This window comes from Myripristis murdjan, chromosome 1 (genome assembly GCF_902150065.1).
Source record: "Myripristis murdjan chromosome 1, fMyrMur1.1, whole genome shotgun sequence".
NCBI lineage: Eukaryota > Metazoa > Chordata > Actinopteri > Holocentriformes > Holocentridae > Myripristis > Myripristis murdjan.
Genome location: NC_043980.1, coordinates 29,587,903 through 29,607,055, shown reverse-complemented (window position 1 = coordinate 29,607,055; position 19,153 = coordinate 29,587,903). Strand labels below are relative to the sequence as shown.

Below are 19,153 nucleotides of genomic sequence, written 5' to 3'. Positions count from 1 at the left end.
TGTTTACAACATGAAAAGGACATTGACACTGTCTGTAGTTTCTTACCCGAGGCCTCCACCTCGATCTCCACCCGTCCATCAGTCTTCTCGTTGTCGACCGACAGCCACTCCTCGACCAGGAAGTAGTAGCTGCTTCCTGTCTGCAGGTCTTTGACCAAAATGTACTGTAGCAGCCATGCTGGGGACAGACCTATAAATGAGGCTGAATGTGAGCTTTTACTTTGCAAATCACGGTAACAACAGTTTCTTTTGACGATAAGCTGGTTAAAGTGACGTTTGTCTGTGCTTGTCTGTGTTTGTCAGTGTGTACCCTTGTTGTCGTGCCAAATTCGTATTTTCCAGACACTGCCCAGGCTGGTATCCGTGGCGATATGGAAAATGTCCAGAGCATTGCGTGCAAAGGCTCCTCTGCTGTCCAGGTGGCGGTGTCCGCTGCGGCTCTCACGCCCATACAGGCTGATTCCCACATGGGCCGTGGTGCCTGGGGGGACAGGGGGAGTTGAGAGAAGTGCTGAAAATATCCAGTGAGCTTTTGAACAGTTTATTTTTAAACTGTTTTACTCTGAATCTTTTTACAAGAGGTTCAGGGCGATCTACAGCTCACTAGTTGGCGGGTCCATATAAGAGTGATGTTTCTTTTTTGGAACAATTTAATTAAAGTTTACAAAATGTGATACATCAATGTTTTGATGCCTTATTTTTAGCGAAAAATTGATATTAAGCCAACCCACAATAAATTCACTCAATATACATAAAAAAATCATTCGATTCACTGCTTTTCTTCTAAGGAAGAAAAAGGGAAAAAATGTGGAGAAAAAGAAAAGCTCAGACAGAAATACTTTAACATTATTTATTCTGGAAAAAAAACTTTATCAGAAAGTTGCATTTCATAGTGTTCTATTCGATCACCACATGCTTTCTTTCTTTTTTAAAGAACCATAAATTAACCATAATATCCCTTCAGCGCAATGATAGAGAGACTCCTTAGAGACTCTGTCTTCTTTATTGCATGTTTTAAAAGTAATGCATCGATCCAATGAATGAATCATTACATCATTTCTTTCCACCATCATTTTCCACCGCCCTTCAAAATGTGAACTCACTCACCTGCCCCTCGGCTCCAGCCAGTTTTGACCTGGACTTCGTACTTGAAGAGTCCGTCTCGGCCGCAGAGTGGAACCACGCCGGCCCGTCGCAGATCCAGCTGGTCCAACTTGTGTAAGATGGCTGCGGCCACAGCATAGCAAAGCAAACCAAGAATACACACCAAGAGCACGACCAGGCTCGGAGCACCAGAACGCTCCTGAAGGGGGAAACGGAATGGTTAGACTCTGTGTGTGTGTGTGTGTGTGTGTGTGAGAGAGAGTTTAAACCACTTGTCTTTCACGTGATACTGACTGGCATGATGAAGGTGATGGCGTTGGATGGTACAAACACGCTTGCAGCGAACGCCGTGAGGTGCCTGGTGCGGCAGACAGCTCTGGAGGCGGTGGTCTCTGCGAGCGGCACCATGCCGTCTGTCCGCCACTGCTTCTCGCTCTCGCTGAAGTACTGGCACAGAGAGGCGAACACCCCCACTTCCAAACGCACAACCGCAGACTTGGTGCCCGGGCTGCAGGCGGCGGTCACATTGATGAAGTAGTCCAGCGTGGTGTCATAGGACCTGAGTCGGAGAGAACAGAGGGTACAATGTTGAACATGTCTGCTACCAGTGTGTGATTTGGTGAAGTTTCCAATCTGCCGCGATCTCCCCTGTCTCCTGACACTCCAATACAATATAGATTTGTTGGAAACTATTTCCTGCTGAGGAGCACAAGTTCAGGTTTGTCAGACTGGAAACTTCACCCAGTCACACAGACACTATCTGGATTGACAGACTACACTAAGTGGGAAAACATCTTTTTTGATTTTGGGTGAACTGTTCCTTTCAGAGGACAGCCACTTTACTCTCTAAAGAAGCCTTTTTGGAACCGAATGTGACAAAGACCAAGGACATGTGTATTGATTTTAGACATCATCACCCAGTCCAGCCAACAGTTTAATTCATTGCCAAGATGTTGAGATTGTTGAGTCTCACAGGCATTTGGGCATTATAATTGACAACAGACAAAACCTCTGACAGGACATGCTGACATGCTGAGTAAGAAAAGCCAGCAGCGTCTTTTTTGTCTGAGGAAGCCAGCAAAATCCCATGTTGACAATACTTGATGACACTGGTTTAGAAATCTTTTCAATGAGTCAGTTTTTACTTTTTGTTCCTGCTGATATACATATCTCAACCACGAATAGGAAAACAAATCAACAAGGGTGCTGAAGGTCAGTAGCAAAATCACTGGCACTAGGCAGAAAGGTCTGTCTGAACTAAAGAAAACCAAGGACAGGTAGCATCAGCCCTTCTGTGCTCACCAATATGTTAACTTTTGTACTTTGTGTGTTTATCTTTTACTTCAGGACATTTTTTGAATCATGTGCAGTTATGTATGTTTTTATTTTATGTGCCTCATCCTCTGTTGTTTTTATTGTTGCTGCTGCAGAAACAGTTGCTGCTCACGGACAAAGTTGTAAAAAAAAAAAACTGACTACTACTATTCTATGCCACCCTGCTGCCCAATTTTTTTTGGCACGCAATTCTGGCTTTTCCTCTTTCATATGAAAATATATATCATTATACTGCTATTGATGCAAGGAGCACTTACTCAGGGGACAGGAAGAATGTGTATTTCCTGTGGTCGAGGTCCCGCCCCCTGGTCATACTGAGTGTGATGCGTTTCCTGTCGGTGCAGTTGAACTCATTTGGTCGGTCATGGGAATGGAGGTAGGCCGTGATGTATGGCTCCTCGTCATCCTGTCCTTTTTTATCCTTCTCTGTGGCGTCTGGAGGAGGAAAGGGATAAGGGCAGAGTAAATACTGAACCATCTTTATTGATAAAGGTCTTACACAGGGGATGTTATTGATCGCTGAGGATTAAGTGAGCAGAAAATAAAGATACAATTAAAATGAGATGACACTGAAATGAAAAAAAAAATGAAAATCCACTACAGGCATGTACAGGGAGCAGTATGCTGTAGCAATAAATGACTGAATGAGAGTGCTGTTCACAAACTCTGAGTCGTATGAGCTCACCCTCCAGAATGGTGAAGTTGAGCTGGACAAACAGCCCTGCCTGCCGGTTGCTGTTTCTGGTGCTGACACTGACCACCACAGAGTCACAGTGGCTTATGTTTACAGCCCCGGCTATGGGTAGCCCTCCTGTCCCGGCCCCTTCCGGACCCCCTTCACTGCTGCCACTTCCGTTGTTAATTGCAACGGTGATGGCCTGACTGTCGTCCAGTCCGGAGATGGGAATCTGAGTGCCGTTCTCTGTGCGGAATTCCATGGATGCCACTTCGGTGGAGACGGTGTAGTTGGCCACGTAGTTGAAGGGGAAAGGGTTCGGCTCCACCTGGGAGAGGGGTGAGGGTGGGGAGGTTGTTGGGGGGCAGGGAAGGAACATCACAAGAAGGGCAGCAGTGACAGGAAGATAGGAAAGGGGAAAGATTTGATGTGATGGAATTGTAAATGAAGGGTAATGACGAAAAAAGAAAAAGAAGAGACTGTATCTATTTATGGTGTGTGTGTGTATGTGTGTGTGTGTGTGTGTGTGTATGTATGTGTGTGCCTGATAAGGGACTGTGGGACCAGGAGCTTTTATTCAGTCACTCTAACTGACAGTCTCTTTGACAGGCATCTAAAGGCAAAGTTCAAAAGCAGATTTTCTGTTATGCTCAGTAGTTGCAGTCATGCCAGATGCTTCCCACCGTACCTGAAACAGGAGCTGCATGATGCTGTTTCCTGTGGCAGCTCTGTCCAGGCTGGTATTAAAAGCTCTGGGGATGGAGAACCGCTGACACTCTACAATAGAACAGAATAGAAAAGAATGGAAGAGAACAGAGTACATTAAAATGCCAATGTCAACTGTCATAATTCTTTTTTTTGCCTCAAAACCTACATAATATAAACTGAAAAGGTACTCAGTAGAGTGAAACCCTCACAAACACTGAATAGTTCTTTGAATTGCAAAGCTGCAGCCTCCACAACACATTCTGTTTGTTTATTGTTTGTCTTCCATGTTTGATTTTCTGAGAAAACAGCATGTGGATGTTGTGCTATTTAGTTTCCAGCTTAGAAGTCCCAGATGTTGGACCTTCCCACCAGCACGGGAATGCAGCATAATGGCTGTGTCTAAAAACCAATAATCATGTACTGGCATGAATCCCAGATCCAGATCATCACCAAAATCTACTCAACAGATCATTAGGCTCTTTGTTCACCAAGTTTCAGCCAAATTTGTTTGTAACTTTTGAGATAGGTTGCTAACCAGCAGACCTCCTCCCAGGTCCATTGGGAGCAGTGACAAAACAATATCAAGTGAAATACTTGAAAGTTAAAAGGTTTAGGTAATATCCCAAAATAGCATCAAATAAATAAATCACTTTTGCAACATTTGTTGATTGCTGTAACACAACAGCAATTCAACCTCCTGAAAGCAATTATATTTCCAGAAAAAAAATCCAAGGGCATAATACGCTGTACATGTCTAAGAACATCTGTTTGTAATAAAAAAGGAACTCATTTGTTAAAATGAGCAGAAAAAAACACAATGCTGGAACACACATAGACAAGGAAAGTGCCTACACTACTTTAAACTGCACAAAATACCGATTTAAATCAAACATATACACCGCCCTTCCACATGCATTCATACGTTGACCCACCTGGGCTGTTGTTGCCATGGTAGCAGAGCAGGCTTTGGGGGTCGGCCAGCTTCCCCGTGGCAGCGATCTCGGCACCCTTCAGCACCAACGGCTCCTCATTAAGCACACGGGCGTGCATGAGGATCAGCATGAGGACAGAGGACAGGCTGTAGGCCTTGGCCGCCACGCGCAGAGGGTGAGGCTCCAGCGAGGAGGGGGAAGGGTCTAAGGGGGCACCTCCTTGATCCTCACCAGTGGAGGAAGAGGAGGAGGAGGACAAGGTTGGGGAAGAGTCCACGTAGGGGACCTGGAGGTAAGCCTGTGAGGCCGACTGGCTCACCTGATGGATCAGGTCACCTGGAGGGAGAAGGAGGAGGCGGAGGAGAAAAGAAAAGGTGAGAAAATAAGGGAGGTATGAGGGGGAGAGCAAGAGCCTGGGAGAAAAAAAGTTGAGTGATGGATTTCACCTCCCTCCAGTGTGCATGTGTACAAATAATATACCGTATTTCACCAATTAATCGCCCGGGCGTTTAATATGCAAAATCGACTTGGACCCCGGGCGTTTAAAAGAACCAGGCGGCTATTCGCTGCAGGCCTTTATTTATTTTTGCACCAGGACAATATCGTGATGACAGCTACTGTCCAACATATTTTCAGTCTGTCGGTTTAATATTACGGTACACCCTTTTTTCTAACGTTAGCTAGCGCTCTTATTTTGACAGAAAATGGAAGCGCCGCACAGTTATTGTGCGGCTAACTGTTTACTTCTGCAAAAATAAGGTGAATAGCCTTATTTTGGGTTACCTCAATATAATGCAAATAATCGCCCCGGCGGTTATTCGGGTGGGCGTTTAATACGCAAAATGCGTGCAGACCCCAGGCGTTTATAAGAACCAGGCGGCTATTTGCGGCCGGGCGATTAATTGGTGAAATACGGTAAGTACCCTCTCAGTTTCAAAAAATGTTTTTTTTTTCTGGGTTTTGGCTATGGCACATACGGAGTTGTTCCTCATCCGATGTGAGGGTCTATGGACAGAGGATGTTGTATTCCTGTGAAGCCCCTTGAGACAAATTTGTGATATTGGGCTATATAAATAAAAGTGACTTGACTTGACTTAATGGAAGAATGTGGAAAACCTGGCTATTTTTTAGGCACAATCAAAGGCTTCTAACTGAATTCCCTGTTCTGATGTAAGTGTGCCTGATGATAACTGTGTTTGGCTATATTCTTTCATTACATATATTCTGATTTTCATCAGCACATTACATTTTTTGCTGTAGTGTACAAACCTTTGAACACGTCACATTTTTGCTCATGCATATGCTGGAAATACTGTCAGGAAAAAAAATCATACCTGTCAAATGCGCTGTGAAAATTATTATCAGGTGATTTAGGGGCAGAAAAAGCAACATTTACTACTGAATTTGAATGCTAGCGTTTGTTTGCCAATTGATTTTATTACAGTTTACATTCATTTTTTACTGTTGAGTAAGTTTGGGCAAAACAGCAGCACTCCGACAGATGAAAACACAGGCACTGGCAGAGAAACGTCACATCCTTACCCATGATATTGAGGATGTTGTCAGCGATTTCAGTCGGCGTGACAGTGCCCTGCTTGGTGTCGGACTGCAGAATTTCCAGCATGCTCTCCAGCTTGTTCAGAGTGCTGTTCTGACATTCCTCACAGACGAACTCTCGACTCACCGCCTGGACCACACACACACACACACACGCAAATTACGGAATAGTGTCATTTGATTGCGTTTCTCTTTCCTTCTTTTCAAATTTCTGTTTATGTTCTCTCTTTGCTCTCCATTTCTTTCTTTCTTTCTTGCTTTTCCTTCTCTCCTTTTATTTCCTTCCTACCCACCTCCCTTCCCAGCTCACCGTGCACTGTGCCAAAGCAGCGGAGGTCTGTTGGATGTCATTAACAGTGTTCAGGTCCAGGGCGGTCAGAGCTCTGGTGATGTTGCTGCGGATGCTAACCCGGTAATGGCGCTCAGCCGGGGACACCACTGTTGACTCTCTGGTCTGCTCATACTGTAGGAAACAATGTCTCACATCACTATATCTTTACATTACATAGATGGATTACATACATGCATTTTGGGTCTTTCACTTTTTCTATTGTATATTAATGAGTGTAAATATTGTAATTGACGACTATATGCTGATGACTCTGTAATTTTTCTTACTGATGCAAACCCTGATGTCACAGACTCAGAACCCTCTTCTGATCTTCACTGTTTACCTGACTGGTTGAAATCTAATCATCTAACTCAATTTCAAGAAAACTGAATGTATTGATTTCCACTACCCTAAGAAACTTATATCTGTGTCTGAGCCCATATGTTTTGCACATCAAACACCATCCATCACAGAAACGTACAAATATCTTAAGAGTATTTCTCGATTCACACCTTCTGCTATCAAAGCCGCATGCATAATTTAACAAAGAAGCTCAACCAGAAATCGTCAGACACACATCTACATGCAATCAGTCTTTCAACAATATCCCGCTGGGAAACCATTGAACCAACAGCAAGACAATTAATAAATAAATAAATAAATTCTGCTTTCAGATCCAAAATAATAACTCTCCTTCAACACTGACTGCCATACTTCAAAGACACAACACAAGATAGGAATGTATCACTACATAAGTTTCACATGCACTTATCCCAATACCACCTTACAAAAACAGCTATGGTCAGAGATTATTTTTTCATACATACACAAAAATCTGGAATGAGATCCCATATTGCATTAGATCAATAACCTCTATTGCACACATCAAACAGGCCTATAAACATCATCTGATGCAGGGACACACCTGCAAGCACTGATGTCAGCTCACATAACCATTATACTCACTCAGTGTGTGTGGAGCTGTCTTTTTCTGTATTGTGATATGACTTTGTCTTTTTACCTGCTGCAAAATTAAGTGAGTCAGGCCAGTTAATTGTAATTTCTCTGCTATGTAACTTTTAATATTTCCTGTATAATAAAACTGAAATCAAATGAAATGAAACCCACGCACACAAACACAGCAACATTTAAAAAGATTTATCAAGCGTGTATGAAGAATGTGTGAAGCTGAGTGCTGAAATGTAAATAATTAGTTAAATGTCACCCACTAGAAAATTTTGTGCAGCTATTTTCACCTTGAATGCACTTTGTTCATTTTATAGCTATAGTAGAGTTGAAAAAGAGAAATTCTCTAAATTATGTATTCAGCACTTACTGATCTTTCAATCACTAGACAATCATCACAGCAAGATGAAAATGAGCTGACAGTTTTACAAAGATGAATGTTGCCTCATGGAAATGAATAATGCCTCGGTCTTATCAAATAGTAAAGTTTGTGTATGTATGTACATGCCTGCGTAAAAATCTATTCAACTCATAGATGGATTGATGGATGGATGGATGTCTAACAGATGTAGTAGTATAGTAGTGGTAGTATTGGTAATTTTATTGGTAATTTTATTTGGTTTTATGTTCTCTTTGAAGCACTGTTTTGAAAAGTGGAAATGTAAATGCGTAAATGATTTTTTAAAAAATTATTATTACACAGACAGGCCTTTCCTACCTCGTTCAGAACTGTAATGAGAGCCAGAGACAGCTCTCGGACCCTCTGGGAGTTTCCCTGCTTCAGCAGCTGTTTGAGTTCGGTGCCTGTCAGCTCAGCCAGCCAATGGGGAAGGCTGCTGTAACCAGGGGGCGGGTCTGGTAGTACCACCTCAATGGACCTGAACACAAACACACACACACACACACACACACACACACACAAAACAGTTACTGAAAGCAGTGTTGCTACCTTTCAAATATTTATGTAGGTGTGTATACACATGGATCAGAATAGTTTTGTTATGAGTTTGTGCTTGCAGGTGTGTGTGTGTGTGTGTGTGTGTGTATGGGCATCAGGGTGGCCTTGCAGACTGGATGGTGACCTGGAGGGTGACCTGCTTTTTTTCAACCTGCAGTTCAATCATTCTAATGTGACACTTCACTCAGTCCTGTGGCAAAATTCTGCTTTGGCTCCTGCGGCCCCCCTCGACAAGGAAGTCAGAGGTCAGCGTCATCTACAAAAGAGCCGTCCTGGAGCTTCAGCTGGCTTGGGAACCCAGCTACGCAATTGCAGCGATTTAATGACACCGTGGTGGCATCAGCCATCTTTTATGGAGTGGTCTGCTGGGGGAGCAGCATCTCGACGGCTGATAGGAAGAGACTTGACAAACTGATCAAGAAGGTCAGCTCTGTCCTGGGATTCCCCCTCGACTCAGTGGAGGTGGTAGGTGAGAGGAGGATGATGGCTAAGCTATCATCCATGATCGAGAACGACTCCCACCCCCTGCAGGACACTTTAACTGCACTGAAGAGCTCCTTCAGCGATAGACTGCTTCACCCAAAGTGTGTGAAGGAACATTATTGCAGGTCCTTCCTTCCTGCAGCCGTCAGACTCTAGCAGTGCTCCCAGAAGAGCACACACTCTCCAAGACTGCACTGACTGCACTAGAATGCACTATAATGCACATTCTTCCTTCTTCTTCCCCCAGGCCACATTCACATACCTGTAGTATCAGACAGCTTAGCACCTTAACCCCCACCCCCGCTAACCCTGAGCCTCTGTCGGAGCGGGTTGTTCCTCAGGTTTAGGTTATTTTCTTCTGTTGTTTAAATCGTTCATATTTCCATTTTTTTTTATATTCTTTGTTTATAGTGTTTATATTGCTTGCTGTTAATTTGCTTCACATTTTGCTATCCAATTTGCTGCTGTAATGCTTGAAATTTCCCCACTGTGGGACTATCTTATCTTATCTTAACCACTTGGCTGACTGCCCAAAATGAAAAGTAAAATTAGTGCGGTTACTTGTTGAGAGCGGTGATGGCAGCTCCCTGGTGGTCCTCCACAGTGACGGCTACAGCCACACGGTGTTGGGCTGAGCTGAACCCTGGAGGCAGGAAGGCGGAGTGCTCTGGGCTGCTGCCTTTGTACACAAACAGGTCCTCACAGTGGTCTTTGCAGCGCGTTACCAGCAGGCTGTAGAGCAGCGGCGTCCCTGATACCCCCATATCACTGTAACCTGGACAGTGAACAGGGGAGAAGGAAACATGGTGAAGGGAGAGGGGAAGAGAAATCTGAACAACCACAAAGTCTCTCGTGAAACTTTCCCAATCACAGCTCAGATGAGACACTTTTAACACATGAAACCAAAAACAGTAAAGGGAATATGTAGTTTCAAGTGAAATCTAAAGAAATTCCTGTTGCTTTTAGAACAAGGTTACATGTGAAACGTTTGGAGTTTTGGAGTTCCATTCAATGAAAATCATGACCTGGGTTTGCATCATCAATAAAAATGTTCCATTTGGGTTTGCTTACACAGCAACAGTAACAATTTAATTTACAAAATGCAATGAATTAAATGTAAGCTACACTTTGTATCGTTGACAGTTAATTTTAACATTTTAATATTTTGGTTTTGATTTTTTTTTTTTTTTTTTTTTTTGCTGTATATCTATTTTTTTTTAGATTCTCAGCTAGTTCAATTCCGATTCTATTCATGAAGGAACTGTATACGTTACAACTAACAAAGGGAAGGAAAGGCATCATCTAGTCCAGGTAGAAGTGAGAGCTGCAGTGGAGGAGGGGAGATGCTGCAGGACGGTGGGAATGAGGCAACAGGGTGTGTGGTTAAGATGGGAGAACGCAATCGAGAAGAGGGTGACTTGGGCTGAGCTGTGGAAAGTTGAGCCCTAGCGTATTAAGTTCCTCATCCAGGCAGTATACGACGTGCTTCCCAGCCCCTCGAACCTGCATGTGTGGGGCAAGGTGGATACACCGGCATGTCCACTGTGCTCCAAGCATGGAACCCTCAAACACATCCTGAGCAGCTGCACAAGGGCACTGGGAGAAGGCCGGTACAGGTGGCAACATGACCAGGTCCTCAAGAGCATAGCTGAAGTCATCAGTGCAGGTATAGAGTGGGCCAGGCATTCTCATCCCCCCTAGGAGGCCCATCACCTTCATCAGAGCAGGAGAACAGCCAAAGACATCTGCTGCATGAACATCTGCAGGCATTCTGGCTACCGCAAAGAACTGGTAACTGTTGGTGGACCTGGAGCAACAACTGAGGTTTCCTAGCCACGTTGCGACCACCACCCTAAGGCCGGATATGGTTCTCCTGTCCGAGTCCACCAAGCAAGTGGTTTTGTTGGAGCTGACAGTTCTTTGGGAAGATCGGTTGGAAGAGGCCTTTGAGAGGAAGCTCTCCAAGTACGAGGGATTGGTCAGCAGCTGCCAGCAAGCTGGTTGGAGAGCAAGGTGCCTCCCAGTGGAGGTCGGATGCAGGGGCTTCGCAGTCCGATCCCTGTACAGAGCCTTCAGCAGTCTGGGTATTGAAGGAGCGAGGAAGAGGGCAGCCATCTGCAGAACCACCAAAGCGGCAGAGCGAGCGTCAAGATGGCTATGGCTGAAAAGAGGAGATCCATGGAGGTCTGAGTAGTCAGGTTAGGTTGCCATCTGGTCACGAGCCGGGGCTTGATCACCCCCGGCTGGGTCGCCTGGAGGAGACCGTATGATGTTGGAAGACCCGAAACGCTCAATGAAACCAGGAACATCAATGAAGATGTGACCAGAAGCATCATTAGATATATGTGCTCAGCATAGGTATTAGGGACGGGAATAATTGTTTTTTTTTTTTTTGTTTTTTTTTTGCGGTGGAAATAAACATTTGCGGTACGACCCAGACACAGATCTGTTTCCGTGGGCATTATAGGAATCACACAGATCATCAAAGAAGATCACTAGAAAAAGAAGAAGGTCTTCCTTCATGTGTTGAAGCCTTGAATAAACATTAAAACCTCAAAATAAAATTGACTGAGTTGCTTATGACTGTCAGTGGAAGCGTGATTCAGCTTCTCATAGTGATCTGAAATTGCAAAAAAACTGTAATATCAAATTGCAATACTTACAGAATCACAATAAATATCAAATCATCAAGTATCGAGAATTGAGTCATATCGGGAGGTCCCTGCTGATTCCCATCCCCAGTATAGTGCGTTACAGTCTGAATAGTCTACAGTCTGTATTTCTATGTTGAAATAAATTCTGGTGTATAGGTTTGGATGTTGTTGTATATTATTCTTTTTTCTCTTTTTAATGTTCTGTTTTGTTTTCACTGCAAAGCACATTGCATGGCATTTGACTGCATGAAATGTGCTATGTAAATAAAGTTTGGCCAGCGTTGGCATGGAAACAATGATGTGATATGATTTCAGAGAGAGTGCACCTTCCCTTGTCTCCCTACCTGAGCAGTTGAAGTGAACCCTGTCCAGCAGCGTGCGTATCCTCAAGCCCTCCACGTCTCTGTCCCTGTTCTCCCCCACTCCTCCATCTTCTACTCGCAGGTGGCACTCTCCGCCAGCTGGGGGCATGTTGGGGAACAGCGTGATGGAGGCAGCGCCTTCACCATCCAGGCTGGCATCAGTCACATGCAGGGTGAAGACGTAGGAGTCGCCGTGTCGCAATGCCCCCTGCCGAAGAACCAGGTTCATGCCATCACTTCCTGTAGTGGTGGAGGACGAGTTCAAAACCAGCGTCTCGTTGCCCAACGTCATGGCTGTCCAGCGCTGGGCAAGAGAGGAGAGGGAGAGAGAGAGGTTAGAAATAGGACACACAGGTGGACACAGAGGGAAATGAGGAGGGCGTGGATGGTATCTGGAGCAAGAATAAATTATTTGGAGGCTGACAGCATAATATCTACAAAATGTATATATTTCTTATTTCTTTTCATAAAGCCAGCGTTTGGATTCAGCTATTGGTTTGTTTCCATTCCAATGCAATATGAAAATGAACTTTGAGAGACTTGAATATTTCTTCAGACCAGTATTCCATCACTGTAATAGAGTCGTCCACATTAGTTTTCCTAAAAGCAGCAGCACTGTTTTGATGACTTCAAACTGGGCAGAGTGAAACAGTTTCCGCTGGAAAATATTCCTGCATTTCTATTTTTGAGTGAATTATCATTTCCTTGGTTTATGAATGGAGACGACTTTGTTAGCTGCAGAAGCAGAACATCATAAGTCGTGTGTTTCAATCAAAAATTTATTGTATGTTGTGAAATTGTGGCTAAGTCGTAAATGGGCCAAACATTCAAGATCACTGGTATGGTCCTTTGAATAGGATGAGGGGGTTATTTTTTACTTTCAAAATGTTAAGACTTTATTAATCAGGTCACATGTCTATCTCACCCTCAGTAACATGAACAGAGGACTTCCAGCTGCTACAGGACTACATGAACTGTAAACAGCATGGCTCTGGAGTGCTGAAACTACCCCATGTCATGTCGTCTTAAAGGAGCCCTATGTAAATCTGCACTGAAGTGAGGATCCTTTGGACTCAACTGACAAAAAACATGGAAGTAGTTTTTTGGTCAACTGAGTCTCAACAGTTGCTACTTCAAACAACCCTAAATTTTAAATAATGCACCTTTAATAGCACAGTTTTTAAAAACTGTGATGGTATCTTTAACAACAACAATTCACTAGTAGTGAATACGTCACATGCATGTTACATATGCAAAAGCTATAAGAGACCATCCTATCCGTGTGGTAATTTAAATATAGTGAAAAGTAAAAAAAAAAAACAAAACAAAACAAAACAAAAAAAAAACACCCCAACATGGTTACTCTGGTTAGACGACAGCTGACTACAATCAGTTGGTATGTGCAGTTTGAGGCCCAATGACTCAACAAGAGTTTAGACTTTGAGAATTTTTCCCTGTGCTAGTAAGAACATATGCGCTCTGGCTCCACTTCTGCAATGACCTCATTCACACACCCACGCAATATTTTGCCTGCATTAAAAAAAAAAAAACAAAACAAGGAAAGTCTGAATAAGGGAGCGAGAGGTGGAGCAGGAGGAGAAAGAAGGAAAGGATCTGGAAATTTTGACTTCACTGTCGCTTCTGTAGTGTGATGACCTCATTTCGCTGAGACAGGGAAAGTCTGATTTAGTCAGTTTGTGTACTTGGGCTCCTGTATGTGTGTGTGTGTGTGTCTGTGTATGTGTGTGTGCTTACCCCGCGGTGGAAGTCCTTGCAGTTGGTGCAGGTTCCTCTGAGGTACACGTAGGAGTTCTGGCTGACCTCGTAGATGGACTGGGCCTTACAGGACACACACTCCAAATACACCATTGGAATATCGCCACTCTGAACAAATACCTGGCACACGCACACACGCACACACACACACACACACACACACACACACACACACACACACACACACACACACACACACACGGACGCACACAAATCCAATATAACCACTTAGTCATTTCAATAGAGAACAGGATGCTCTGATCAAGATAGATTATGATTTTTATTCCACCTTAGATAAAAGTATTACTGTGCCTAACAAACATTTTTAAGTGTAATTTCTTTCTTTTGTCTTTCTTCTATGTATCACACAACACCTGAATACCCACATACACATATATATGCACATATGTGTTATATTGGTCCGCAGCTTAATGCATTTCAGGGTTAATGTTGTGATCGCTGCACCAGACACCAAGACAAAAAAAAAAAAAAAATCTGGAGATGGAAAGGGAGGCGGAAAGGTTGACAACTGGGGAAGAGTTACAGGGAAATGGTGGAATCATGGAGTCATAAATGTGCCATACATTAAATCCATCTTCGTGCAGCAGTGAGCAACAGTTTTTACATTCATCAAAAATAATTATATAACAGATATAAGTTCCACTCTGGCAAAACATGCCTTAAATGAACTGACACCCACTCTAAGTAGGATGACTACAAATATCTGAGGCAAAAAAGTTCCACTTTGGTGAGAAACATTTTTAATGAACCAACACCCAAACCTGCCCCCTACACCTGTCATTTGACTTTTTTGCTTTCTAAAAAAGATGATTGTTTCAAAAATGGAGTGGAGGTGTGGAGATAGACAGATAAATAGATAGATAGATAGATAGATAGATAGATAGATAGATAGACAGACAGACAGATAGATAGACAGATAAAACAGACAGATAGATAGATCGACATTAGTCCAGTCCTTGTAAACAAAGGTATTATCATCTCCACTGCATTTTACAGTATTTTGAGCTGAATCTTATGGATTGCTTTGTATCTCAAAACAGCAAGGGGGCGCTGTTCTTCCAGTGCGATCTCAACTAAAGCTCTTAGAGGTTCATGCAAATGGTAGAGGGCAGATGGAGCGAAATGCAAATGGGAAAATGACTTCCACTGTGTTGATCCTCTTAAGCAAAGTGAGAGAGAAAACAAACACAAACAAGGCAAAGTCAGAAGGACAAGCTTTATGACTGGAAGCAACAGGGTTAACGAAAAATGTGGACTTTATCTTGTAAAAAAAACTACACCAACACTACTAGATGAAATTTACTTCTCTAAACTGTCCATCTGTGCTGACCATGGTCCCATCTGTTAACAGTGATTATAACAAGGCATCACAATTAATCTAACAATCACACGAAAGTGAGAATTCATGAGAAGTACTTGATTTGCATTCATCTGCAAAGTTGCTAACTGATCTGGAGTAACAACACGCACATCGAGTTTGGTTCATATAATTTGGAAATTATTTTCCCAAAATGTTTTCACCAGGCTGCATGCACATGTCCATGAGGATGTGCATACTTACAGTCTGCAAGGTGGACTCTGGTGCCATGCCATCTTTGCTGACCGTCAGTTTGAAAGTGTATTCAACATCAGCCTCCAACTCAGAGCCGGGGATGCCCAACACCGGGTCACTGCAGAAGTTCAGGCTGGAGCAGTGGGCCGCGCCCTGCAGACACAGAGCGAACAAGGAGCAAGGAGAAGAAATTAGGAGGCTGAGCTTGGACTAGAACTGCAACAGCGTTTTGTTTACGAAACCAGTCACTTCTACACACATTAAAAATGAGGATGCCATGAGGAAAACGGAGGCAAGGTGATTTCAACAGAGAAACAACATAGGTCAAAACACTGTTAAAGTACATGTTTTTTGTATTTAGTATATGGTCTCCCCAGCAGAGAGAGTGTGTCTATGGTGAAGACAGTGGCCTAGGAAATTTGATCAGTCATGCTGCTGTCAATTTCTCTTTTCCATCTTAAAGTTGTGTTTTGAGTCCTTCAGTCACAGTGCCGTGTCTTCTAGTTCTTATATTTATTTTTCTTATTTCAGCCTCTCTGCCTGCCTCACAGCTGCAGCTCATGTGTGACAGATATTTTCCCTTACACCTTAACCTTTTATACGGTCTCTTCACAAACTGGTTGTTGTTGTTTTTCACTGTATGCAGCAGTGAGTGTGTGTGTGTGTGTGTGTTTGTGTGTGTGTGTGTGTGTGTGTGTGTGTGTGTGTGTTTGATTGGGTAGGGGGAATAAATCACCAGCTGTGGAATGCTGAATATAAACAGTTATGTAACCCTTTCAATGCCTGTCTGTCTGTTTGCCTGTCAGCCTGCACACATACACACACAAACGCATGCACACACACACACACACACACACACACACACACACACACACACACACACACGCCCTCCTTCGGCACCCTCCCATCCCACTGGGCCTTGTGTTGTGGTGTTTTGCTGCACAGGCAGAGTGTGTTTCTGCCCTGCCAAGGAAGACGTGTGAAACACAAATTTACACTTGTGCGCATGCACATGCACATTAACATAGCATTGTAAAACAGACACACCAACAAACTGTCCAAAATCAAAGTTTCCTCTTCACATTAGTGCTGCCAAGCCCCACTGAAATCAATTACACCACTCAGTACCAGATGACCGTTGCATAATTTTTCATTTCAAGTCTCATTTGCAGAATCTATTTTGGCAACCAAACTAATACAAACTCACCATCCACAAGGATGCTCAGAATGCTTGTGATTACATTCTGATTGTACAATTCAAATCTCTTATTTCAGTAATGCCAGATATGCAGAGGACAGAGGAAGAGAAAGAGAAAGAAATAGAGAGAGAGAGAGAGAGAGAGAGAGAGAGAGAGAGAGAGAGATTTTAAAAAGCCCTTTCTAACCACAAGGAGAAAAGAGGGAGTTGGATGGAAAACAGCTTAAAGTTTAATTATATTTATCAGCCATTACATCCTTCGACACCAATAGTTTGTTTTTTCTTTTTCACTTGGAACATTTTAATGGTGGCACAGTGGCTTATAAAGAGCTGATATTTCAATAACAGACATAGCATGAAGGACCATAACTCAGACTGAGGGAAAAAGAGAGAGAGATTCAATTGAGGAAGAGAAAAAAGAAGAGAACGAGAGTGAGACAGCGAGAGACAGAGACATCATTTCCCAGATGAAACAGAAGCGATAGCATTCGCACTATGCACTCAGGCTGCCGCAGACAGCTCAGACTGAGTTGAAGCTGCGCCACAGTCACTCTGCCGCGCTCTCCTCTGCTGTCCTTCACTCTCTTCTCTCTGCTATTAAAGCTACAATTACTACTATTTGGTCACCATTCACTATAATGTCAGTTAAAAAGGCAGTAGTCACGACAAAAATATCATTACAAATTCAGATTTTAGTGACTGGTCTCTATTCTACAAGCTAGTACAGTATTTGCTTGTACTTTTACTAGTTCTCATATAGTAAGTACTAGTTCTAATGTAACTTGTAACAGTTCCAGTTAATGTAGCTGTAGTCTCATTAGTCATTTCAAGTGACTAATATTGACTATTCACATTTAGATGTCATGTAATTTAGATGTCATTTCAGTTTTTTTCATCACTCTCAGCACCTCTAATATTGATCAATAATACAGCTCTACTGGTTATTGATGAGTAGCTTTTCCAATTATGATTTTTGTCTATTCTTTTTGATACTATCAACATTTTTAGTTTGACTAGTAAAACCTACAACTGTAACTCTGAGTTTGATAGTCATCACCTAATACTATGACAAGTACTTAGAAAATGTTATAAGTAATTAAAAAAAAAGATGATGTTTGGAGTAAAACCAAAACCATAACTAGTTACTATGCAACATTAAGTAGCAATGGCAAAACATATAAATATAAATAATCAATATAACTGTTAGAATTGTGATAGAGAGACAGAGTACTACCAAAACAGTGACAACTGAATGATGGAAAGTTAATTTGTAAAATGTCTAGCCACACACTGATCTGTACTGATCTGTAATAAATAGTATATTTCAGATCTGATCTAGACTGAAAAGATGAATTACACCAAAACTTAACAGTTCATGATTTGGGGTGTTTTAGCTGACGTGTACTTTTACCTTGGAGGTGCTCTGGCACTCCCAGTGGTATTTGAGCAGTGACTGGCTCTCTGGGTCCATGTTGGGGTCGTAGGACTGCTCTGCACTGAGCTGCAGGTCCTGGGTCCTCGACCACACCCTATAGTTACCCCCTTCAATGATGGGCACCAACCTGACAAGAAAAATGCAAAAGCTATTACACTACACATCAAAGAAAACTTCAAAAATAGGAAGATGAAAAATTGACAGCTTCATATGTTGAACCCCTTAATCTTAACTGTTGTTAGCTTGTTGGACCACATATCAGCAGGTTTCAGTGAAACATAAAAATTTAGACACTAGTCATTTACACTTAAACAAACCAAAAGTAATTTGGTGGAATACAGTGGAATTTTCTCTGATGGTTTAAATAATATCAATAAAACTAATTTCTATAGCACATGCCAAAACAAAATTACAAATTACTTTAATATAGTGCAAGAAAAATGAACAGAAAGAAAAGGAAAGCAAGAAGAAAACAGAACAATCAACAAGACAGCTGCACAGGAAATTCCAATTTAAAAACAAAACAGAGAAAAGGTGTAGCCCTCAGCTCAGGGGAAAAGGGTTAAGTGTGAAAATATTTCTCCACCGACCTGGCAGCCATGACACTGAGTTGCAGACAGGCAGCCTTCCTCAGCGGCACGCCCTCATATGACAGAGAAAACACTAAGGTGTAGTTCCCTGCTGCCAGCGCCATCTTAGGCACCGACAGCTGCAGTCGTCGCATGTCCACCTCCGCTGGGAGAGGAATTACAGAGACTGACGACATCTGAGAGGGCTGACACAACCTCCCACAGTGGCCAGAGTCTATGTTGTCTTGATCATTATTGCAATTGGGTGTGGAGAGGATCTGCCAGAGGTACTGGGCTCCATAGCGAACGCAGCCTTTCAAGTCCACACTTGCCTCCACCAAGGTGGGCTGCGAGCGCCAGATGATCAAGCGAGGGGCTTGAACCACCTGCACTTCTGGCTCTTCACACTCTAACACCCTGATGTTCACCTCCACCTGGGCCAGCACGTAGCTCACCAGGTTACTGCAATTCACCTAGTAGGGAAAATAAAAAGTTGGTAAAATGATGTCATGAGACATCAGATCTCAATCAAGGCT

General features: G+C 42.9%; 1 protein-coding gene across 1 annotated transcript in view; it reads right to left on the bottom strand.

The window, feature by feature from the left end:
* Nucleotides 1-19,153, bottom strand: part of pkd1a (polycystic kidney disease 1a) — an 80,250-nt gene that overhangs the window by 15,399 nt on the left and 45,698 nt on the right. Inside the window, exons 22-38 of the mRNA XM_030062518.1 lie at nt 18,639-19,090; nt 18,025-18,175; nt 15,425-15,568; nt 13,822-13,962; nt 12,049-12,370; nt 9,612-9,825; nt 8,328-8,487; nt 6,623-6,775; nt 6,298-6,442; nt 4,756-5,091; nt 3,804-3,892; nt 3,125-3,443; nt 2,697-2,874; nt 1,399-1,663; nt 1,108-1,303; nt 311-481; nt 47-190 (exon numbers count right to left, since the gene is read on the bottom strand). Of these exons, the coding sequence (XP_029918378.1) occupies nt 47-190; nt 311-481; nt 1,108-1,303; nt 1,399-1,663; nt 2,697-2,874; nt 3,125-3,443; nt 3,804-3,892; nt 4,756-5,091; nt 6,298-6,442; nt 6,623-6,775; nt 8,328-8,487; nt 9,612-9,825; nt 12,049-12,370; nt 13,822-13,962; nt 15,425-15,568; nt 18,025-18,175; nt 18,639-19,090 (3,580 nt within the window). The remainder of the gene's footprint in view (nt 1-46; nt 191-310; nt 482-1,107; nt 1,304-1,398; nt 1,664-2,696; nt 2,875-3,124; nt 3,444-3,803; nt 3,893-4,755; nt 5,092-6,297; nt 6,443-6,622; nt 6,776-8,327; nt 8,488-9,611; nt 9,826-12,048; nt 12,371-13,821; nt 13,963-15,424; nt 15,569-18,024; nt 18,176-18,638; nt 19,091-19,153) is intronic.